This window comes from Stenella coeruleoalba (assembly GCF_951394435.1).
Source record: "Stenella coeruleoalba genome assembly, chromosome: 1".
In the NCBI taxonomy this organism is placed as follows: domain Eukaryota; kingdom Metazoa; phylum Chordata; class Mammalia; order Artiodactyla; family Delphinidae; genus Stenella; species Stenella coeruleoalba.
In genome coordinates, this window is record NC_137169.1 from 182,384,773 (window position 1) to 182,410,564 (window position 25,792).

General features: G+C 36.6%; 1 protein-coding gene across 8 annotated transcripts in view; it reads right to left on the reverse strand.

Moving 5' to 3' along the window:
* The window catches only part of RABGAP1L (RAB GTPase activating protein 1 like), a 797,484-nt gene that overhangs the window by 477,203 nt on the left and 294,489 nt on the right, over positions 1-25,792 (reverse strand). For all 8 annotated transcript variants that reach the window (XM_079939730.1, XM_079939723.1, XM_079939729.1 and 5 more), the window contains 2 exons: positions 18,035-18,128; positions 10,283-10,433 (listed from right to left, as the gene is read on the reverse strand). In XM_079939730.1, coding sequence (XP_079795856.1) covers positions 10,283-10,433; positions 18,035-18,128 — 245 coding nt within the window. The remainder of the gene's footprint in view (positions 1-10,282; positions 10,434-18,034; positions 18,129-25,792) is intronic.

Consider the following 25,792-nt stretch of genomic DNA (forward strand, 5'->3'; position numbering starts at 1 on the left):
GCTACATCAGTAACATACCAGTACAAGAGTCTGTGATTTTTATAATACCAATGGTACAGACTCAGCAGGAGTAACCCCATTCTATCAAAAAGCTCATTTCCTACAACTAGACAAGGTGATGACAGAGAACAGAGCAGCTATGTAATTAAGCAATGCCCTGCCTCTCAACAAAACTAGTGTTGAGTGTTATTTGACTAACATACAGCATTGAATTTTTTAAAAAATAAACCACGTAAAGAAAAAGCAAATATCTACCTGGCTAAATGATGTACAAAGTTTAATTTAGTTGTGGAAACTTAAATTAAAAAAATACATAACTGATACCATAATTTGACTTTTCAATTAAATATTCACTAAATGTTATTTGATCATAAGAAAAATACCAATTTAAACATTTCCTCTTGAGACTGTCCAGTATTTATAATTATAGTATGTTCCACTAAAATAGGGTAAAAATTTTTCTTTAGCTACATGTTTTATTAAAAGCCATCTGCTACAATAATGCACTGGAGAACAGAGAGAAGACAGGCTTTACTCTGAGCGGTACCAATAATCTGACAAGAATAAACACAGTGAAGCTTCATCTGTCTATACAATGCTCAAGAAAGCAGAGAACTTGCAGAATCTTAAAACAGGCCACTCTTATCATTGTTTTTTATTTATATTCCAAAAAAGATTTTTGGCAGCAACTACCAAAGTAATACTTGCAACTTTGCCCTTTTTACTCTCTGATAGAGGTTTAAACACATGCTCTCTGTACTTTATCAAACTAGACTTTGTCTTTGCAAGTTTATACTGTTTTGTATTTAGCCAATGGATGGTACTTTTCAGTTCATTGATTTTAAAAATTAATATGCATTACCATCCTAGCACAGTACCTGGCACACAATAGGTACTCAAACATTTATTAAATAGATACTGTAAAATTACTTGTTAAAATTCTATTATGTCGACCCTAGGTAATCAACTAAATATATCATTTTAATATATTTCCTGAGGTTTTTCACTTCACATGTTTATTATAACAAGAATAAACTTCTATTATGTTCTTCCCATTTTACCAGGGGACAAGCACTGACCCATAAATAGTGGATGTGGTTGGCCAACTGAGGTGGAAGTGAGGGAAGGAAGGAGCACATTGAATTCACTTCCTAAGGCTTCCAGGATAATCCAAGCTAAGTCACGAAATGGCAGCTGAATCATTACATAAGCCACTCCTATACTGTACTCCCTCTCCTATCTTGCTCAGACATATTTAATTCCCACCTCAAACATTAACTTCCCCATGAAGTCTTCCCTGATTTACCCAAGCAGAGCTGTCACTGCCTCTTTTGTATTCCACACACTTGATTAAGATACCTGTTATAACCTGTATCATCATATATTTGATCTATCTGTGTACTGGCCTGGGTTTCCCTAGGCCATGCTCCTCAAGGTTGAGAGCCCGTTCTGTCTACATAGGCCTAGAAACTACACAGAGCCTGGCCCATAAAAGATGCTCAATAAAGAGTTACTAAATGAGTGAATTAATAAGTGAATGAGATTGATATCTGCCTTGCAGTCTTGATTAGATCATACAGGCATCAGGAGTGATTTTTTAGAGAATATCATTTGACTTTATGATATACTTGAGTATGCATAATCACTGAAATAATAATTCACATAATCATTACAAAGTCAAGCCTAAAGATGCAAACATTCCAAGATATTCACTAGTCAGAAAAAAAAATTAGAAAAAGACAAATCTGACTTTTCGTACTTCTAAAAAGATCACTTCTCAGTTCTCTCAGCTATTGTTCACATCATATGCTCTCATGAAAATTATGTGACTAGAAGTTGTCAAACACATATTAAAGTAGAAATATACACTGATACCAATATCCATTATTACTAATATCATGCACTCATATCTTGAATACTTACTATGTACCAGGCACTTTATCATTTTATTTAATTCCCACAACAATCACAGTAGGTACTATTATTATCCCTGCTTTACAAATGATGAAACTGAGGCTTAGAAAGTTGGGATAACTTCTCAAGATCACAAGTTAATACATGGGAGGTATAAGACTCAAATCCAGGTCATTCTAACACTAGAACTTAAATCCTTTAAAAAGAAAATGTATGTGTGTGTGCACATATATACATATACTTCTTGAAAAGAAGATTCATTTGGAAAAAAACAAATTCAAGTGAGAGAAGGAAATGAGTTATGATGGTATTTCTGAAAGCTTATCAATTAAAAGCTTGTTTTGATTTTAACAAAGTATAAAGTATGAATGCTATCAATTAGGTCACTTCTACAAAAAAGCATAGAATTATAGTCTAATATTTCCTATACTATATAAGCAGTATCAGCAGACTTGATAAACTATACCACACATGCCATGTTAATTAAAATTACACATACAGTTCTGTAAAGCTACATAAAATTCAGGTTTCCCTAAAACACACACAATCTTCCCTATGTCAAGTGGCTCATACTGCGTGAAAATGTGATCATTACTCAGTGGCTCCTAAAGCCAGCAATTAAGATTTAATCCTAAGTTTAGAAGCTTTAAATTCTGTTTGTTTCTATAAGGGGCAGCAAGGTCACAATCCTTCCATCGTCCTTTCAGATCACCTCAATATTATGAAGAATGCTAATTTAATAGAAATAACAAGAAATCTCAATGATAAGCAATAAAGAACTTACACTTTCAGAAATACGCAGTACAAGTCTGCCACTGATTCATCAACGTGTTGGTGCCCTCAGCCTCTGGCAGAAATCATGTAGCAGCAGACAGTGGTTGAAGCTGCCAAGTCCACTTTAGGACAGATGGTGTGAAGACCCACTTTAAAAGGGACTGCTTGAAGGTCGGTGATTTCAACTTTTCTATTACTAATTCTAGAAAGTACTGTTTAGAACGTTTCCATCATTTAGAAGGTTTACATGTTTCTTGATATAAACAGAATAATTCCTCAAGTAAATTATAAATTTCATTTCCATACAATGAACAGCAAAAGTAGAGAAAAGGGATAGTACTGATTTTATTTCTTTAAACTTTTATTACCCTTAAGGATTAAATGATGGGGAAAATACAGAGAAAGTTTTCCCTTCCAAAGGATCTTTAAAACACAAAATGTAAGAATGCCCTCTTTCATTTCTATTTTAGAGTTTTCTACTTTGTGGATTCAAATACTGACTCTGCTATTTAGTAACTGTGCGTCTCAAACTCTCTGAACCTCCTATCTCACCGATGGTAAAAATGGGAGTTATATCACTGAAGCTGTCAGGTCTACATGGAAAGGGCATATGAAAGCAATAGACATAATGCCCATCACACACTCCACTACTTCTCTCAGCAAGTGTTTTCTAGCATCTGCTAGAGGGCAGTCCTAGTTGAGTGGTAAGATCACAGTGGTGAGCAAAATCCACACACAATCCTTGCTGACTTAGAGTTTATGGTGTAGAGTGTCCCCGTGGGTCATATTGAACTTCCCACAGCCTCTGACCATGGCAGGACCTTTCACAACTCTGTGTCTTTGGGAATGGCATTGCCTCAGACTAAACATACCCTCCTGTTCTTTGCTCCTGGGCAGAGTTGGCTGCTCCAGTCTCTGTGCTCCCTTATCCTTGTTCATATCTCTGTCACAGCACTTAACCATGTCATCACCATTTCTCTGCTTTCTAGACTGCCTCCTACACTGGACTGTACGTTCCTACAAGGGAGGATATCAGTGTTACTTTTAACACAGAAGACACCTTAATGTTTAATAAATGAAAGAATGAATTAGTGGCACAAGTACATAACAGAGTGTTACACATATCTTGTTTTTCTTCTTTCTCTTTATTTCTCAGATGGGTGTCCTGAAACTTGCACAGACATCAAGAACCCATCGTAATCTCCACATTTCCTAAAGTTCTTTTCTGTGCCACTCATTTAACATTGAAGCATATACTGCTTTATAATTTTCCCCATCCCCTATCACTAATGAGTGCTTACCATATATTAGGCATGCTCTGAGTGCTTTACATGAATTATCTTATTCAATCCTCACAACAATTCTGTACGATATGTATTATTAAGCCCATTTTACAAATGAGGGAATTGAGACTAAGGATAATTAAGGGACTTGCCCAAGGTCACAAGCTACTAACCAGCAGAGCTTGAAATCTGAACCCACAGTCTCCCTCCAGAGTGAGCACCAACATTTCCTCCCAAAGTGGAGCTGCAGCCTTCACCAAGGCAAGTTGTGCCTAAAAGCTCCTTGATGCTGCCAGTGGGATCAAATAATTTCTCCATTATTTAGATGGATCAGCTCTTTTGGCTGGTCCTGCTTGGTCCTCAGCTCCAGATTAAGATTACCAGTTAGCCTGCAGCTCCTGTCCTGCTTCATCTTAAATCCAGTCTAGAGTGTTTCATCCTTTTTAAACCTTTGGTCCCTAGAGTCTTTCCCTATCGGTCAAAAAGATTTGCAAAGTTTTATTTTCCATAGATTACACTACAAAAACAACAAGGCCAGAGAGAGTGACTGTTCCACACTGTAACCCCAGCCCTCTTCTCTGTTCAATATTACTCTCTAGTCTTGACCTACTAAGATCCAGGGTGGCTCAATCTACATGCCCCACTGGCCATTGCAAAACTCTCTATGCCAGTAATTCTGAGTGGCTCCTACCTACTCCCTGGCAAAAACAACATAGGCTAGCACACCAGGACCTGCTGCTCAAATTAACCCATTGCTGTGCTCTCCCCAACTAGATGATAAAATTCCTGGGAAAAGACACTGTGCTTCACACTTTACCAGCTTTATCCACAACACAATGTAAGGCTTACAATTTAGGGGAAGAAAATAGAAAAGAATAAATGACTATATGAATAAGTCAACAAATGACCTTGGGTCCCTCGTGAGAGGGACAAAAACAAATTTTACTGCTCATCCAGTACATGCCAGGCCCTATACCAGACACAGGGTATCCACAAAGAGTAAAACAGTTGTGGTCCTTGCTCCCCTGGAGTTTAGGGTCTACTGGTGAAGTAGACCTTAAACAACTAAAAGCACACTGTGACAGCTCCCTCCCCTGAGGCAATGGTCGATATGCTAATATAATGGAGTCACAAAATCAAATATATTTGAGGGCTGGTCAGGTATTACAACGTATGAAGAACAGAGAGTAAGTAATAAAGAGTAGTATGTCTATGGCAAAACAGAAAGTACAAGCTTGAGCCAGAAATGTATATTATTCTTTAATGTATTGTATTGATGATTACACAAAGCATATGACAGGCTGGATCCAGCCTGCTATATGCCATCTAACCTGAAAAGGATGCTTCAGAATGTGATTTGTTTTTTCAAATTGTGGATTACTGCACTATACCATAGGATTTAAAGATAAACAGACTACTTTCTCATGGAAGCCAAATCTTAGTAGGTTTTCTATAAATACTTCATATTCCTTCTTCCCTATACAATCTGATGTCTTTGGGAGGTCTTTAGCAAGTTTATATGCTCAAGCTGAACCATTTTATTAACTGACCTTGAAATCTTGCCGTTCCCTTAATAAGAGAGGAAAAATTAACTGGACCAAAAGAAAATATTACCAGCTCTGGACCAGAAAGTGCCAAATATGCAGGCACTTCTTACTGAAAATCCTCTGGGTGTTTATGTTCTTTCTCCTGAGCAGCTCCTAAGCTCATATGCATTCACCACCAAAGTGCATTCTTAATGCTCTTGGCTACAAGCACTTGCTGTCTTATTTCTACCCGTAAGCATAGAGGAAGAACAAAATTATTTTTTAAATACTGACATCATTCATCTTATTTTTATTACGTTTGGCTATGAAGCAAGGAAGACAATGAAATTAAATATACCACTGTACTTTCTCTCACAGAAATGTTATGACTTGAGAGCCTGAATAAAGGCACAAGATCAGAGCCACACATTTCTACACTGTTTGTAAGAAAATGTTTTTGATAAACTGCACTGTTAATGATAGAAATAACATTAAAAATTTTATGTGGTCATTGACTTATAAAGCAGAGTTGGAAATATTTATTATAGTATCTTAAATTGTACATTATTAGTCAATCTCAAATGGCGATTAGTAAACATTTGCTGTCCTAAAATAAATAAACTACTAGGCTTACACGCTTTTCATAATAAATTATTGCACAACAGATCTCAACTTCTGTCTCTACTAACAAGGCAGCTGCGGCAGAGAAAGGTAACTGTCTACCTAGTGTCTATTCTCTTTCTTCCTTATTAATAAACTCGTATTTCAGTGGATGAAGAGGAGCAGCAATGTACCACCTTAAAAAAATATTTCCCAGCTTTCTATGGAGATAGCCATGTAACAGAATCCTGATCAAGGAGATTATGTGGAAGCTGCTGTTTGGGGCTTAAGGAAAAAATCTTTAAAAGAGTGACAGACCTGGTTCTGGCAAAAAGAAGTCTAGGCTCTTGGAAGGTTCAGGCTCATGGAAGGTCCAGGCTCATGGGACGTAACTTCTAAAAGCTTGGAATTTCCCAAATGACAGGGACATCTTTGTTATTCATGGTGGGCCCCTCCAACCACATCTGACAGTTTATGCTTACATTTTGGGTGACTCATGGAAGGGCCCTAGAAAATTTATGCTAATAAGAGGACTAAGCATGGGAGCTGGCCAACGCAGAAAGACCAGCCATGTAATTAAAGGATAGGGGTGTTGAGCCAGGTGATATCGATCCAGTCTCAGGGGAGGGAACAAGAGAAGGCTAAAGACTGAGTTCAACCAAGTGGGCGATGATCCAATCAATCATACATACATATGATGAAACCCCAGTAAAAACTCTGGACACCAAAGCTTGTTGAAATGCCTGGGATGGTGATAGGTACTACTACAGACTGATGCTGGGAAGGTAATATATCCCTGAGGACAATGCAAGCTTCCTGTTTGGAACCCTCTCAGTCCCAGATTCTGCCCAATGTATTTCTTCCTTTGGCTGGTTCTGATTTATATCTGATTTGCATCCTTTTGCTATTAAAAAAAAAGAACTGTAATTGTAAGTATAACACTTTGCTACATGCCTGAGGAAGTCTATGGGGACCCCCAAATTTGTAGCCAACTGGTAGGAAGTGAGAATGGTTCTGGGGACCCCCAAACTTGCAGCTGGTGTCAGAATCTTGGGCAGACTTGGCAGTCTGGAAGACTGTTCCCTTAGCCTCAAGTCTGGCTGCCTTTGTCTTTTCTCTTCTCTTTTCTGGACACAACACTTGATGTAGAGCAGCCATCTTGTGACAACAAGGTGGCAACCATATGCCAGGTATATCAGACAGGGTTCAGTCAGGGACATAGAACCCACTCTAAGTATTTCAAAAAGGAGTTAATGCAAGGACTTAGGCGCTTACACACTGGAAGACCAAGAGACTGGGAACATCACTGCTAGCTTTCAGGTTTGCCACCACAACTACAGTCCAAAGAATGAGGAGGTTGCTATTGCTACTCAGGATAGGAAACTGCAGGAAAAAGGAACTACAGAATGAAGGCATGTGATTCAGAATGGAACGCCCAAAGCAGATGCAAAATCTCACAACTGGCAAGGCCCAGGCATCTGCCCACCACTGCCAGAGGAAAATAATGTGGCTTTTTTTCCTCCCTCCAGTCTTCACAGGCAGAAAGTAAATCACAGCCAGAACCCCACAGTGAAAGCAGTCCAGGAATATTTTATTCAATGAAAACATTTATGTCATTCTGTCTCTTGATCTTAAACTTTTTCCTAAAAATTGTATATTCAAAACTACCATGTTGCTTGGTATATATGGCAAAGCTTTTATCACATATACGAACATATGTATTGTCAGGAGTTTATAAATAACATTTTGGGAGACTATTTTCATTTTTCTTCCAAATTCTGAAATCTTAAAAGGTATGAATTAACAAAGCCTCTTAGTGGAGGAAGGAATATGACAGTTGCTGCTATGCCATGAGCAGCCACTAAAGGTATACAGCTTAATTATGTGCAAAAGTGATTTGACGCCAAGAGTTCATGGTCTCTGGACATTTTTGCTCAGATATCCTCATCAATAAAAATGTCTAAGCATAAACTTCCAATATATGTATATTTATTATTTATTTTTATTATTCACAAGTGCTACTGTACTAATATAAATACTATAGAAATGTAGAGAAAAATTAAAAAATGAAAAACATTTGCTTAAATAAAATACTACAAAAATACTATTCAATATTGAACATGGGCCATTTAAAATTTTTTTATTTTGTGTAATTTTTCTATTGAGATAAACTTCACATGACATAAAATTCACCATTTTAAAGCGTGCAGTTCAGTGGTTTTTAATATATTCACAATGTTGTGCAACCATCACCTCTAATTCCAGAATATTTCCATCACCCCAAAAAGTAACCCCACACCTGTTAGCAGTCACTCCCAATTCCTCCCTTCCCCATCCCCTGGCAAACATTAGTCTACTTTCTGTCTCTCTATATTTGTCTATTCCAAACATCTCATATAAATAGAATCATACAATATGGCTCCTCATCTTCTGATATGTTTGTTTAGCAGTTTATGAAATGACAATTTGAAAACTTTCCAAAATCAGTTTTTTGGTTCATGGTTTTAATTGTGATCATATCTGGAAAATAATAACAAAAAGCAATAGATCCAAGCAGAGGCACATCATCTCTTTCAGTCCTACCCATCAACCATTTTGTTGAAATCTGGCTAGGAGAGTACTCATTTTCTCAAAGTATTCTTACAAATAAACCAGAAGGTGTTGTATTTTCATATTTTTAACAATCAGTCTCAAATTCTCTTCAACCATTTTCACAAGTTTTAAACATACCTGAAATTTCTGATTCCAGATTTTAAAGTAAGAAAATGGTAAGAGTTTTGTAATAACACAGGCATGTAGTTTTCAGTCACAAAATCACATAGTAATGTTTAAATTGCTAAATGTTTCAAACATCCTTCTCTATAACATGAATTTATTTCCCAAAGTAGTTGCTTTGTCATCCATTATCATAACATTAAATTTTGCTTGAAGGACAGATTAGTGTGTTTATTTTTTTTAAACATCTTGATATGTAACATCCTGGGACAGCAGACTTTATGAACCACCCATCTATCCTATGAAGATTTAAAACTAGATAACCTGTAAATCCACTTAATCTAACACAAGCAAACTGCAAGAAAACTGAGTATTCTAAAAGCGAATATATGAGCGTGAGCACCACTGTTATTCCATTCCAAGGTGTGCAAATCCCTTCTTCCCCCAGGTCACTCCTGAACTACACATGACAAGTGGCCATCAGACCCAAGGACCTAGCACGGCACAACAAATATTAGTATAGCTGAATAACATTTTGCATTTGTAACTTAAAAAATGCAAATGGAACTTTAGACATCTCTGCTCCCAACATCAATGGATCATCTTGCACATTCCACTATAGAAAATACTAATCATAAAAAATGGTATAAAGGTTTTTTTTAAAAAAAAACGAATGAATTTAGCAGTGACTGAATATACTAGGCACTCAGAAAATATTTGTGAAAGGGAGGGCGGCAAAGAGGTAAGGAAGGGAAGAAGGAATCAGAGGGGCTAAAGAATTTTAAAAGTTGATATAGCCTGAGGAATAAAGTCTTACTTATCAAAAAAATTATTTATGAATAGAGATTTTCTATAAAACAAACAAAATGTTACCATTATGTTAAAATCCATGATTTATTAGAGTAATTAAGAAATTAGGAGATAAGACCTAAGAAGAGAGCCTAGGATCGAGGATTACCTTTACCTGTGCTCTAAAATCAATTTTTTGGGCATAAGCAAAGGAATTTACATTGGAACCAGAGGCTCCTGACAGGATAAGGATATGGGCAAGTATCCACATCATTTAAGTGTAAGGTTACATAAGCATAGGAGGCCTTATAATTTCATTTTACGTTAATTTGACTTTAAAATTATACTAGAGTACAGTTATACTGTGTACAACTGTACATAAATCTCATACAGTAAGAAAGGTTAATTGAGAGTACTTGAAATATAAGTATATTCCAACTTAGTAAACAGTTATAAAGTTACCTGAACAAAAAAATGAAAGCCAAGGCATTAAGTGTTCATAGATCACTACAGTGCATTGTTTATCACTGTCCAACAAGTGTTTAGAACAAAAGGCAACTATTCACTGAACAACAATAGAGTTTTTAAAGAAGTTCAAAGCATTTATGACTTACTGGAGCTATGAAAACAGGATTTACTTAATATACTGTTGCATGAGAATAATATGAAAAGATCTCCTACCTTTGTGATAAGAAGTCGGTACCTATCCAGCATTGCCTGGTTGTCATGGCAGCCTGCTAATAATTGCCATACCTCTGCCCTCAATGCTTCAGGAACACCACTCTTCACCAGAGTAGACAGCCCTTTTGGTCGCGCACCAAGATTATTGTGCCTGAGAAAACAAGAAAATAAACCATTCATACTCCCTTCACCACTGCTGACCTGCTGTTGTTATGAAAAGTATATTGATGAGTTTATATAAAAGTGCAAGACTGGATCAGGAGAAAAATGGCAGGGAGGGGCATGAAATAATAATAGTAGTGCTTAAGTTTAGTAATGTCTTCAACTTTTTTTCTTGATTCCATCTTCTTTATTAGTGAACCATGTTATTCCACCCACAAGGAAAGTTCTTTCTTCTCATTTACTTTTTAATCATCCTATGAACCTACTCATAATAATGAATATGTTAACTATATATTTCTAGGCAGCATTCCAAGGCATAAAAAGAGCCATCTGAATCCCCTGAGATGAACGTATGACAAGTTGGCTAATGATGTGTGTATGGTAAGTGTTGGGGGCAAGGAATGCTGAAAGTAGATCAGGGGCCTATCACACCTTGACTATATACCTCTACATCCTGACCCAAAGTGCTTCCTAAAGCAAGAATCTAGACCTTTCCTCCAAAACATATACAACCTATCCAACTCCCCAGCAACATACACTTATCAGCCTTACCCATTTCCAAGGGTGTTTAGAATTGGAACAATGAAAAATACATTGTCATGAAGTCAATGATCACATAGTAGGTATGCTACTATGATAATCTGCCCAACTGAACAAGAAACTGAACTGTAGTTCCCAGTCTATGCCTAGCTTGAACCTGGAGCTATGTTCTATGCCTTTTTGTTCAGACTTTATCTCTACTTTGCTGCTCACCTTTGATCTCTTAGAGCTGATCCTAGTGTAATCATCTGGACTCCAAACCTTAATGATGTACTCTGGTTTGGTCTAACATCCCAGGTTCTGGTTTCAAGTTTTAAGCCTGAAAAGTCATAGAAACCATATGTCTATTTTCTAAAATTGGCCTCCCATCTACTTTACCTCCTTCTCTATCTTTACACACTCTTCCAGCTCCAGGCCAGACCTCAGTTTTGGCATGCCCTTCATCTGAAAATATGTTCCATGCTTTCCCCATCCTCTCATAGTCCAGCTATCTTGGAAAAACTGTAATAAGTTCCATAACTCGAAAGTTCAAGTAAACTCATCTCATTAATATCTTTAATAAACCATCAAATTCATGACCATTCTGCTTTCTTTCAGCCTCATAAAGGAAAACGTTTATATTGTTGAGTTAGGGAACCTAAGCTGATAATACTGACAGGCTTGAAGCAAAACAAAGTAAAAAGAGGTAGAGCTTACATGATTTAACATGCTACGACACCATTAACATAATTATGCTGCTAAGTGAAAAAAGCAGGTTTCAAAATAGTATATATATGGTATTATTTAAAATACACATTCTCTCTCTCACACTCTCTCCCTAACACATACTATTTTGAAACCTGCTTTTGACATGCATAGAAAAGAATATGGAAGAATAAACTCCAAAATATCTATGTAATGGAATTGAGAGAAAGTACTCCTTTTATTTTCCTATACTGTTTGAAATATTTACAACGGTCTTGAATGTTTTTATAATAATACACCAAAAACACCGTTTCAGGTCTTTAAATTTCTCTCATGGACTTCAATTAAAATATAAATTTAGTTAATTTGGAAGAACACCATAGCTAAATATGTTCCATAAAATATGTCAAGTAGATAGAGTATTAACTATTCTTGAGAAGACTTATACCTGAGTAAACTGTATGACACATGGATTTCCTTCCTACTGCCTCTTCTTCACTATCCAACTGAATTTAAGATTAGCAAAAGAATACTGCACCACAAGAGAGCCAGGATCAGTCATAAAAGGATCTTTTTTGTAATTTATTATTTGATTCTGATTACACTTTTGAATAGGAAAAACGTATGTGGTTTGAGGGCTAGGAAAGTTTCTGTACTCTTAATGTAAAAAAAGAAATGAGTTAGCTAAAAACAACAGTGTGCAAAGGGCTAAGCTCATTTCCTATGAAATTAAATGCAAAATATGCTGAATTATGAGTCCCATAATGTACAATATCATATAAGAATTCAAATTAATTAAATATATTACATATTATACAGAAATCAAGGTCATCACTGTGTATCTACAGCTATTAAAATTCCAATAAATATCTCCTATAAAAGAAACTTTTATTCCACCCCACATCACACTCTAGATATCATACTGTCTCCTACCTTGCACATCAAATTTCTCTAAAGGATCGCTGTATACTCAATCTCTATTTCTTCCCCTCACACTCATTCCTCAGCTCAACTCAACATGGCTTCTCTATCTCTCCTAGAAACAGTTTTCACTTAAGCAATACATGACCTCTCTATGCCACTAAACTCAAAAGACATTTTTCACTCCTTTCACTGTTGACCACTTTGTTTCCCTCGGCTTCAATAACAAAGCACTCTCTTTTCCTCCCACCCACAAACCCCACTGATGATTGCTTCTCCTCTATTAACCTCTTAAGTATTCTGAGCTTTTAATCTCTCCAGTTTCCCTCAGTGATCTAATTCTCTTCAATCTCTTGTCTCTGGGCATTGTCATCCATGCCCATGTATTCTGAGCTCCAGAAATCAACATGCTCAAATCTAAACTCATATTCTTTCTCCCTAAACCTCATCGTTTTCCAGGGTATCCTACCTCAGTGATTGTCACTACAATCCAACCAAATTAGAAACCTAGGCGTTATGGTTGACATTACTCTCTGTCCCATAATCCATTACTAATCCATCAAGAAGTCTAATGCATTTTATTTTCCCAACCTGTCCAAAATCCATGCACTTCTACTTCCACTACCACCAACTGTAGTCACTCTACAACCTCTACAATGACCTCCTAACATCCACTCATCCTACTACGATATGCTTCCAATGCGGCAGACAAAATGAAGAGGACAAACAGCTTGATTAAGTGTTATGTTGGCTCAAATTACTTTGTATAATGATTTATATAAGATTTTGAATCTGGAATATCTCTTCCTACTCATGCATACACACACCTTAAGGTTAATAGTCAACAGTCCCTAATACACATTTTACCATAATATGATTCAACTCAACCAACATTCAGCTTCTAGCTGACCCTCAGCCATCTGTTTGGCTGGGTATAATAGAAAAGTCTTTTCTCCTCTCTTAAAAACCCAGGCACTATTTATCTTTACAGACTGACATTTAAAAAGAACTATGTCATTCATAACACAACATGATTAACAGCTTTAATTTACTGATTATTCTTGTAATGACACAGTAATTATATTGCATATAGCACCCTAGTACTTAAGAGATACTAGTGGATACTAAGCTAAATGCTACTAGTATACATCTATGACCAGAGAAGACCCAAACAAAAGAACAATCTATAGAAATAATCATTGTTTCAATATTTCTAATAAAAATATAACTATATATGGCCATTGCTTTAATAGCGTACAGCATTAACTGCAGCTATCAAGAGACTTGGAAATGGGCTAGTTATGACAGGTGCCGAACTCTGCACTAGAAGCAAGATAGTTATCAAATTATTCAAAAAGTCACACATAAACCAGACATATACTAAACAAGTAGTAATCGGGCAGTTTTTAATGCATGAATATAAACTCCACAAGGGCAGGAATCTCTGTCTTCTTTAGTTATATATCCCAAGCACCTAGAACAGTGCCTGGCATATAAAAGGTCTTCAATACATTTTAGGTAAATGAATAGGTTTATGAAACTAAATTAATATGATCAACTACTAAGGCTAAGCTAAAGAATGCTTTTTTAAAAGCAAACATTCTCATTGATTCTAATAGCATCATAAAGCTGTTTTATATTCATCTAGTTACCTTCAAAGAGGCATCTTTTCTTGAAACTATCTGGGCATGTAAGAACTTTCTCTATTGTTAAAGCTGTCCAGAAGAGAATTTCAAAGGGAAGGTATCATTTCTAACAAAAACAGCAGAGAAATCAAGAGATGAGAAGAAAACCCATTGAATGAAACTGAGTGGTCACTGATGGAATTAGGAAAGTTTTGATAGAGGGGAGGTGGAAGTAAGTGGTTAGAAGATATGAGAATGTGAGGGCAGCAGCCTGACCCATGTTAAAAGGTTTTCTCAGAAAAGAGAATAGCTAGAACTGAAACTAAAAGATGGAGAACATCAAGTAAAGTTAGGCATTTCTCCTTCCACTATTAATGATAAGACCTAGATATGTCAACCTAGGTCTTACTTTAAGTTAAACAAGCTACATGAAGAAAAGTTTCAAGAAAAGAGACACATTAAAGGTCACTGGATAAATCAAGAACACATATTTTAATCTGATCTGTATGTGTTTTTGCCGGGTTTTTTCATTAGTCAAAAAAGTGGAACATTATATTGATGTGAAAAGGAAGGAAGCTATGGATGTTCATGCTTAGTGATTCAAATCCTTCATGTTTCCCAAGTTTAGATTTTTTTTTTCCCCCTGTCAAGTCTGCTGATGCTCAGCTAGGTTGAGAAACCATGGATTAAGAACACATTTTCCCACTGTGATAATAAGTATAGCTATGAAAAATATAATCAAAGTGCCTATTAAATGCATACTGACTTTCTGAAAGTCTAATAAAAGAGAATGAATAGTTTGAAGATGGTTTTATTTATATATAATAAACTATACTCAATTTTTACCTCAGAGGTTCACTTCATCTTTTTTGGTTAGAAAAATCTTCCTGCCACAAAAGCTGACTTACATCTAAGGGTTCAGCATCAGCACTCTGCTTTCTTAAGCTATCCAGAAATAATTCTGCCCCAATTCCTTAAATTCTTTAAATAATTTAATGTATAAGTCATCAGCATTACCATTCTGAATATATTCAGGAAAAAGAAATCTTGCTACAACTTCAGTTTGTTTCCAAGTCTTCCCTTCACAAACATCTCATTTCCTCTCTCCCTGACCCTCTCCCTCTCCTCTCTCAATCCCTGTTTCCTCATTTTTTTTTATTTAGTTCTTTCATCAAGACACCTTAACTCCAGTCTTGTATGAAGACCTCCACTACTGAACATTTTATAGTCTGTTTTCCATTTTCTTTTCCATAGTATCCTTATTTTTTTCTGATTATTTCAAATTAGTATTAAATAGTCTTCCTTTATATCTTTCTAATAGTGTATTTCATTATCTGAATTCTGATTTTATCCATAAAAGCTTCACTTTATTTTAATAGAGTGATCTAGTTGTTTTATAATAAGTTGAAAATACTTTCAACTATGTTTTATTTAAAAGTGCCTTGAGAACACAGGCTGTCTCCTCATAAAAATCTCCCCAAAGCACAAAATGTAGTGTTTTCCCCAAAAGGTGCTTTACCTAAATAAATCACAAAAATATCTTCATGTAAGTCCCTAAGCTAGTATTCCTAAGACTCACTGAAAAGCTCTAAAAAAGATGAATGTTTAAAAAAGATATTCCAAGAGCAATTTAAAAATTTTGTCAATTCTTGTGTAATAGATATAAACTCTCAAACAGGCAAATTTTATTGTTTTCATATGAATTGTCATGACACAACTGCAATAATAAGCCAAATAAAATAAAAATACATACTTGAATTGTAAAAGATCCAGCAAGTTTTATAAAGGTCTAAAAATCAGTTATCTTAGTCCTTTAAAATAGTTCCCTCAGATTCTTTCAATGAGTTTCTTGAAGTCCACTACTAAAAATATAATGTAGAAAGATGGTATTTTATTTCTGCAAAAAATGTACACTGAATGATAGCTGAGAAATCCCATCAACTCTACTTCAGAATTCTTTCTCTGTTTGGAACTCCTCTCCATACAAAAGACCCGTGAGTTTGGTATAGACCTCATCAACCCATGCATTACATCCTAACTACCTTCTCTATTAATACTTTCTTCCTACTCCAAAATTACCTTTCTAAATAATAAAAAGCATCATAGCAATTTCACCTTTAAAATATTTGTTGGGGATTTTCTTTATCACATTTATTGTATTTTTTTTTCTACTTTTGTGTTCATTCGAAAATTTCCATTGGGTCCTCAGTGCTAACAGAAGCATTTATCCATTATGTCACAATTATCTGTTTAAATGTCTATATGCCTCTATAAGACGGTAAACTCTTTGGGGGTAGGAATTATCTCCTATTCATATTTAAATCAGCATACAATTCCTAAGAGAGAATAGATGAATTTTTTAAGTTGGGTAAAAAATCAAGTGATTGTCACTTTATAAAAAAGAAATTTCTTAACCATTTTCTTAACAAAATGGTTAAGAAATTTGAAACAACCTCATTGTTTCAGTTATTTTGTTAAAATGGTCTGTTATGAGTGTATATTCCCACCCTTCTTGATTATGAACCTCAAAGGTAGGAACTGGGTATTTATCTATGTGTCTGTATGTATACGTATCTATGTCCACCATACTGCCATTCTCATGATCTCTCTTTAAACTCATACGAGAAGTCTGGGAAGGGTATCAATTTTCCTAGTTTATTCTCTCTTGTGCTAAAACTTCTACATGCTCCTATAAAAAGTAATCCAGAAACCTATGTACATTATAGAAATGGCAGCCTGTCCAACTGGTTAAAAAGTTCTGGCTCTGGAGCCAGACTGCCTAGATTCAAATCCTGTCATTTACTTGTTGCATGATCATGGGCAAATTATTTATTGACCATGGGATCTTGAGCAAGTTACCTATTTGCTGCCATTATCTGTTGTGTATTTTTATACTAGCTACCTGACATAGCTGCACCTCCATTTTCTCATCTGTAAAATGAAGATAATAATAATCCCTAGGTCAGAGGGTTGTCATGATGATAATTAACTAAGGTATCTAAAGTGCTTAGAACAGCACCCGACACACAGTAAGTACACTTAAGTCAGCTATTACTTTTGTAGCCATGCCCCACCTTTCCTTCTGTTACAATGAATGTTCTGCGCTTCTAAATACAACTCCTCCACTAGTCAACAAGTCCATCTCTTCTTGCCTATTCATCGACTTCTCTTGCAACTGTGTCCTCTTCCTCTGGCATTATCAAATTTTCTCTTCCTACTAGATCATTTCCAACAACATACAATGTGCAGGCTATATCGGCCATCCTAATTTTCAGAATAATCTCTCAACCCACATCCACTTCCTAATTATGTCCCTATTTCTTATCCTCTCCTTCTAGCAAAACTTCTCCGAAGACCTATCTATCTATAACTGCTGATTATCTTTCCTCTTAGACATAGTCCAATCAGGCTTTCATTCCTACCTCTCCACAGAGGGGTTCTGGTCCAAGTAACCAGTGACATTCAAATTGCTGGACCCAATGAAATTCTCAGGCTTCCTCTGACTTGACCTATCAGCAGTTGATCACTTCCTCCTTCTTGATAGTCTTAATTCACTTGATTTCTACCTTGGTTCTCCTCCTACCCTTGGTTCTCTTCCTCCAAAGGATCTTTCTTGGACTCCTTTGCATGATCTTTCCTACTCATCTTTCCAACTGCCAAACACTGGAGTGGTTGAAGGCTCAACCCCTAGATGACCATCTATATTGACTGCCTAAGTAATCTCAAGATTAAGATATGTAAACACATAGATTTTAATTAATAAAGCAAATTAATATCAATTATGTAAATATAAAATTTTCAATAAAAAAAAAAAGTTTACCATCTTCCTAGCAATTCTCCCCAAGAATATAGTATCTTCTCAGGACAATCCTTAGACACATCACCTGTTCCACTCGAGAGTTCATTATCACTCTCTGCAGAAGAAATACAAAAAGAACAAACATTATATTACATACTATATTAGATATTAATGTATTTTAAAACAAGAAACATGACTGTGTGTCTAATGAACAATCAAATAATACTTTTGCTTAATTATTATACCCATTGCAAAAATAACAGTATTTCATTAATACATTTTATCTTTAGTGCCTCAATAAATATTTTCAAATCACAAGTTTTTATGAAAATTCTTGTCTACAGTTTACACAGTATGAAATTGAAAATACCTATAAATAAATATCTTTACCCAAAGAGAGAAAATTTAAAAGCTAATGGTAACATGATTAGAAATTCTTTTATGGTGCTTTATTCATCAGTTGAACATTCTCAGAAATTAATATTTTATTTAAATTATTTAAATTATTTTATTACTATAGTTATTAATATTTACTGAGATAAATACTAAAAACAAGAGTCAGACATATATATCAATATATAACACCAAGAAACATGTATAATATGATACAAACACACAACCAGAAATCTAAAAAACCTTTTTAAGGTTTTTTAAAGATATATTGATAAGTACAAGATATTTTTGACTAAGGAAAGATGAAACTATTTGGTCTTTTAAAATGGCAACTGTATAAAACATCCCAAGATGTAAAGTAATCGTTTCAGAAAGAATAAGATAGGTTGAGTTACAGTTTACAATCAGTGGTGAAAATGAGTAATTCTAAGGTCTATAAATCTTTTTTGAGTGGTAACAGTTGGTAGAGAAAGGAGATGTAATGGGCACAATTCACCTACATTATAACAAAGACTCTGACACAGTACTACCTAAGAAAAGGCTGGAGAAGTATTGTCTGAATGATGAAATAAGCTAGATAAAAATCTGTCTGGCTGATGGCAAGTACTAAGGTTTTTTTTGTTTTGTTTTGTTTTTTTGCAATATGCGGGCCTCTCACTGTTGTGGCCTCTCCCGTTGCAGAGCACAGGCTCCAGACGCACAGGCTCAGCGGCCATGGCTCACGGGCCCAGCAGCTCCGTGGCATGTGGGATCTTCCCATACCGGGGCACGAACCCGTCTCCCCTGCATCGGCAGGCAGACTCTCAACCACTGCGCCACCAGGGAAGCCCAGTACTAAGGTTTAATCAATGCTGTTACAGTATAGTAGGGATTGGCATTAAGTGAATCACATTGGGATCTGTGTTAAGAACAGTTTTACTTAGCATGCTACAAATCCCATGATCCAATCATAAACTCATTCATGTATCAGTGGATATATTCAACACCAAAAATTAATATGATAAATAAAGGTTTATCTGGCAAGGTTAAAAAATTTGGTCATATCCATCCGAAAAGATTTTATCACATATTTAGTAAAATATAAACAAACTATATGCATACACACAGACAAATGCTTCACCATATTTAGGATGATACCGGATAAACAAGAATCATGAGGGACATTTTATTCAAAAAGTAAGTATTGGGACTTCCCTGATAGCGCAGTGGTTAAGAATCCACCTGCCAATGCAGGGGACATGGGTTCGAGCCCTGGTCCGGGAAGATCCCACATGCCGCGGAGCAACTAAGCCCATGTGCCATAACTACTGAGCCTGTGCTCTAGAGCCCGTGAGCCACAACTACTGAGCCCACATGCAACAACTACTGAAGCCCGCGTTCCACAACAAGAGAAGCTACTGCAATGAGAAGCCTGCGCACTGCAACAAAGAGTAGCCCCCGCTCACCGCGACTAGAGAAAGCCTGCACACAGCAACGAAGACACAATGCAGCTAAAAATAAGTAAATAAATTTATTAAAAAACAAAACAAAACAAAAAAAACTAATGAAAGCCAAAATTTCAAAAAAGTAAGCATTATTCTGGATGGTGGGATGAAGGTTAAAAGGATATACACTAACATCACTGCTCTAGAAATACCTCACATAAGCAACTCTATGAACTTTGCAACAAGTTCATCATGAAAATAATAGAAATGAGATATTTTTTAAAGCTAAAGTACATGAAGTATTACTAAGTACTGGAGGAATAATGTTAACAGAAACAACTGAAGCCTTAATATTAAAATATCCTAATGTGAACTACTACCCCTTATAATCCTTATAATTTTTTAAACTGAACTGAGGCACTTCTGAGAGTCATATGAAATGAATAAAGGAAACCTCATTTAAAGTGAAGTCAGGAAGCCATGGAGGGGCAGTTCTCACACATGTATCATTCACCGCAGCTTACAGACCCCAGCAGGAAGAAAGATTTCCTCCTGATCCAGCAAGGACAAGCTGCCCGCCATCTGCAGCCAATGAAGAACCCCTGCAGCCCTCCCCAATTTCCTCCTTTCCTCTATAAAAGCAAGGCCCTCTCATCCGTCCTCCAGATATGCCTATAGTTTACCATTTTTTGCTTGTCCCAAACTACACATCTCTGCTATTCCAAATAAACTTATTTTGCTGGTAAAATAATTGGCTGGTTTTGTTTGTTTAAAATCAGTAGGGAAAAGGGACACTATTAAAAGTTACACTGGAAAGCAGGTTAAACTTAGACTCTCAGGCAAACAGACTGCTGGTCACCACTCTTATTAATTAGTACCAAGCATAATATAAGTACTTATAAATTGATACTCAGTTAAGCAGGGTCCAAGACATTCCTACTTTATACTCTAATTTGCTACACAGTAAATCATAATACACCAAGGTGCCAAATTATTTGATGAAGTTGTACATGCTAAACTGGCGACCAAAATCTAAGAACACAATGAAAAGGAAAAAGAAAAAAGGAAACAAACACTGATAGACATCATTAATCTTTTTTTTTTGCGGTACGCAGGCCTCTCACTGTTGTGGCCTCTCCCGTTGCGGAGCACAGGCTCCGGACGCGCAGGCTCAGCGGCCATGGCTCACGGGCCCAGCCACTCCGCGGCATGTGGGATCTTCCTGGATCGGGGCACGAACCCGTGTCCCCTGCATCGGCAGGCGGACTCTCAACCACTGCACCACCAGGGAAGCCCTATCATTAATCCTGATTATGATAAAACTCAAAAAGTATTACTGATATACAGAATCTTTCAGATTCTTATTATTCTTGTTGGGAAAGGAATTCCTAAGCATGAAACAAAACCAAGATGTTATAAGAAAGAATAAGAAATATAACTACCTATAAATTAAAAACTTCTATGAAGTAAGGTACTATATTAAAAAACAAGCAAAAAAAATTTTTCCAACATATGACAGGGCTATTTTACCTAATATACCAAGATCTTACTAAGCAATAAAATAAAGAACAATCCAACAGAAAATTGGGCCAATGACATGAACATAGTACAGGTCAAAACATATAAAATACAACTAGCCAATAAAGATATTAAAGAAAGCCCTATCTCAATAATTTTTCAATGCAAATTAAAACAATGAAACATATTCACCAATTAGACTGGCAGACAGTATAAAGAATAATAACACCTAATGTTGATAAAAGTATGGGGAAACAGACAAGAAGGTTGATGTTTAAACGAGCAATCTTTTTTAATTTATTAAGATTCTAAATTAATATACCATTTGATCCAGCAACTCCACTTCTAGAAATTTATTATCCAGAAATACATATGCCAAAAATATATATGTAAGAGGATTTTCATTGCATCACTGCTTATAATAATAAGGAATTGAAAACTATCAGGAATCCATCAATAGGAGTTTTATTAATTAAATTATAGTATATCCATTCAAAAGAATACTATCCGGTAGTTTAAAAGAATTGGTGAATCTTTATATGCTAACATGAAAATCACCTAAAATATATTATTTGGTGATGAAAAGAAACAAAAGAGTAATTTTAAGTATGGTTTTATTTTAGTAAATATTGTTACTTATATGATTACAAAGACCTTTAAAAATAACTGTAAGCATATACACCAAACTATTAACAGCAATTATGTTCCAGCACCTAACAGTATCTTATCGCATAGTAGGCACCCAATAAATATTTAGGGAATGCATATTTCACTTTTAAGTTTTATATTTCTGTACTATTTTTATCTTTTAAAATAAATATGCATAACTATAATAATGGGGAAAGGATTTTAATTTTTTAATGAACCCTGTTGCTATATGAAACAAAAACCTATTTTATTATTATAAATCCCTACTAATATGTCATGAAACATGGATGATAACAATGCCTTGTCTTCCTGACAACCTCCCAAGTTACTGTCCACCACAAAAAGGAAATCAGAACTGTAAGCACCTAGACTAGCAAAGGAGAACCCCAAGGAGAAGGAAAGAAAATGGGCACACTGAAGTAAAACCAGATCCCTGATGAACAATTAAGGCAGAAACAACAGCAAGTCAGGGGCCAAATATTTGGACAAAAATAGGACTTAGCCAAGGAAGATAGGAGTCCCAAGCTTTTATTGACTGTCTGCCTTTTTTATTTATATTCCAGGCACTCTTCTAAGTTTTACAGGCATTAACTCACTTTATCCTCTAAACAACCTAATGAGGTAGTCACTACTAGTGTGCCCATTTTAAAGGTGAGGAAACTGTGGCACAGAGAGGTTAAATACTACTGACCATGAGTCTTATATATTTACTGGCCATCTTGCTAGACAGGAAGAAAGGGGGCTAAAGAAAAGTAAATTTAAGTCTCTACTATATTAGATAAGACAGAGTTTCTAGGGAGGACTAAAGAAATAAACTAAGAAAAAAATAAGAAAGAAAAAAGACACAAAGTGTGGTGGAAAACATAGTGAGGAGGTTGGCAAGTAAAACGTGACAAAGAAGAAGAGAGAAGGAACAATGGAATCAGGCAGAAACATAAAATGATAACTCTGAAGGTTCTGAAAAAACAACTGCACTCCATTCTACATAAAGAGAAAAAAAGAGAGATAGTGAAGACAAATGAAAGAAGGCTGGGATTCCTATCCTTGGCTAAATCCTAATCCATCAAAATTCAGGTCAGGGGCTTCCCTGGTGGCGCAGTGGTTGAGAGTCCGCCTGCCGATGTAGGGGACAAGTGTTCATGCCCCAGTCCGGGAAGATCCCACATGCCATGGAGCGGCTAGGCCTGTGAGCCATGGCCGCTGTGCCTCCGTGTCCAGAGCCTGTGCTCCGCAACGGGAGAGGCCACAACAGTGAGAGGCCCACGTACCGCAAAAAAAAAAAAAAAAAAATTCAGGTCAGGAGTTACCCTCTTCTGGCTAGGCTAAGTGCGCTCCCTCTAGGCATCTTCAATCATAGCACTTACCACATCCTATTATTATTGACTGTTATCCTCTACATCTTCTCCCATTAGACTCAGTTTCTTGGCAATGGAGACTAACTTTTATTTCTATATTGCCAGTGCCTAGATTAGTACTTGGCCATAAGACCGATAAAAGTTTCCTAAATGGATAATCAGAGGGGAGGGGAAGAAGGAAAATCCATTACAACTAGAAAAAAAAAATTAAAAAGTAATGCCTGGAAAATTAGTGACATTTAGTGTATGAACATCTGTGTGCAGACATGGGTAAATGGGAACCAGGTTCATTCAATCATTCTTAACTGGTCCTGGAGCCAAACTGCCTGCATTTGAAACTCAGTTCCACCACTTACTAGCTGTGATCCTGGTCAAATTACTTAACCTCTCTATTCTTAAGCAGCCTATTTCTAAAATGAGAATAATAACAGTATATATCTTATAGAGTACTGTAGGAGTTAGGCAAGTTACTATATGCAAAACACATATTACAGTGGCTGGCAAAAGGCAAGAGCTATATAAATGTCAGCTATTAAAGCTATCTTGAGACGTAAACCTGGGGTCCAGACGCAAAACCCCCAGACATAAACCCCCCAGGTGGTAAACCGGGCCCAGATGTAAAACTGGGATTCGGAAGTAAACCCTCAGACGTAAACCCCCCAAGTCGTAACCATGGAGCCCAGATGTAAACCTGTGGGCTAGATGTAAACCTGGGTGGAAGCCATGACCTGGGCCTCAGACACCTGCCGAACCCCCGATGCTGCACTCAGGAGCAGAGAAGGCGAGCGCCCAGCGCACTGTATGACTCAGACCCAACACCCAGCCCTCAGGTGACTGCACCTGACTGGGAAGCCCCTGACAGTAGGCCGCCCACAGGCGTCTCCATGATCCGAGGAGAGGAGCCCCCGACAGGATGCCTGGCCCTCAGGCAACTCTGAGACAGGAGAGCTGACCAAGCCATGTGGCTGATAGGGTCTTGGTGCTCTGGCCAGGTGTCAGACCTGTGCCTCTGAGGTGGGAGAGCCAAGTTCAGGACATTGGTCCACCAGAGACCTCCCAGCCTCAAGTAATATCAAATGGCAAAAGCTCTCCCAGAGATTTCCATCTCAAAGCTATGACCCAGCTCCACTCAACAACCAGCAAGTTCCAGTGCTGAACACCCCATGCCAAGCTAGCAAGACAGAAACACAACCCCACCCATTATCAGAGAGGCTGCCTAAAATCATAATAAGGTAACAGACATCCCAAAACACAACCAGATGCGGTCCAGCCCACCAGAAAGACAAGATCCAGCCTCATCCACCAGAACACAGGTACTAGTCCCCTCCACCAGGAAGCCTACACAATCCACTGAACCAACCGTAGCCACTGGGGACAGACACCAAAAACAACGGGAACTACAAACATGCAGCCTGCGAAAAGGAGAGCCCACACACAGTAAGTTAAGCAAAATGAGAAAACACAGAAACACACAGCAGATGAAGGAGCAAGGTAAAAACCTACCAGACCAAACAAATGAAGAGGAAATAGGCAGGCTACCTGAAAAAGAATTCAGAGTAATGAGAGTAAAAATGATCCAAAATCTTGGAAATAGAATGGAGAAAATACAAGAAACATTTAACAACGAATTAGAAGAACTAAAGATCAAACAAACAATGATGAACACCAAAATAAATGACATTTAAAATTCTCTAGAAGGAATCAAAAGCAGAAAAACAGGGGCAGAAGAACGGATAAGTGACCTGGAAGATAAAATAGTGGAAATAACTACTGCAGAGCAGAATAAAGAAAAAAGAATGAAAAGAATTGAGGACAGTCTCAGACACCTCTGGGACAAGGTTAAACACACGAATTTTGAACTATAGGTGTCCCAGAAGACGAAGAGAAAAAGAAAGGGACTGAGAAATATTTGAAGAGATCATAGTTGAAACTTCCCTAGTATGGGAAAGGAAATAGTCAATCAACTCCAGGAAGCGCAGAGAGTCCCATATATGATAAATCCAAGGAGATACACACCAAGACACATATTAATCAAACTTTCAAAAATTAAATACAAAGAAAAAATACTAAAGGCACCAAGGGAAAAGCAACAAATAATATACAAGGGAATCCCCATAAGGTTAACAGCTGATCTTTCAGCAGAAACTCTGCAAACCAGAAGGGAGTGGAAGACATATTTAAAGTGATGAAAGGGAAAAACCTACAACCAAGATTACTCTACCCAGCAAGGATCTCATTCAGATTCAACAGAGAAATCAAAGGTTTATAGGAAAGCAAAAGTTAAGAGAATTCAGCACCACCAAACCAGCTTTACAACAAATGCTAATGGAACTTCTCTAGACAGGAAATACAAGCAAAGGAAAAGACCTACAAAATAAACACAAAACAATTAAGAAAATGGTAATAGGAACATACATATCAATAATTACCTTAAATGTAAA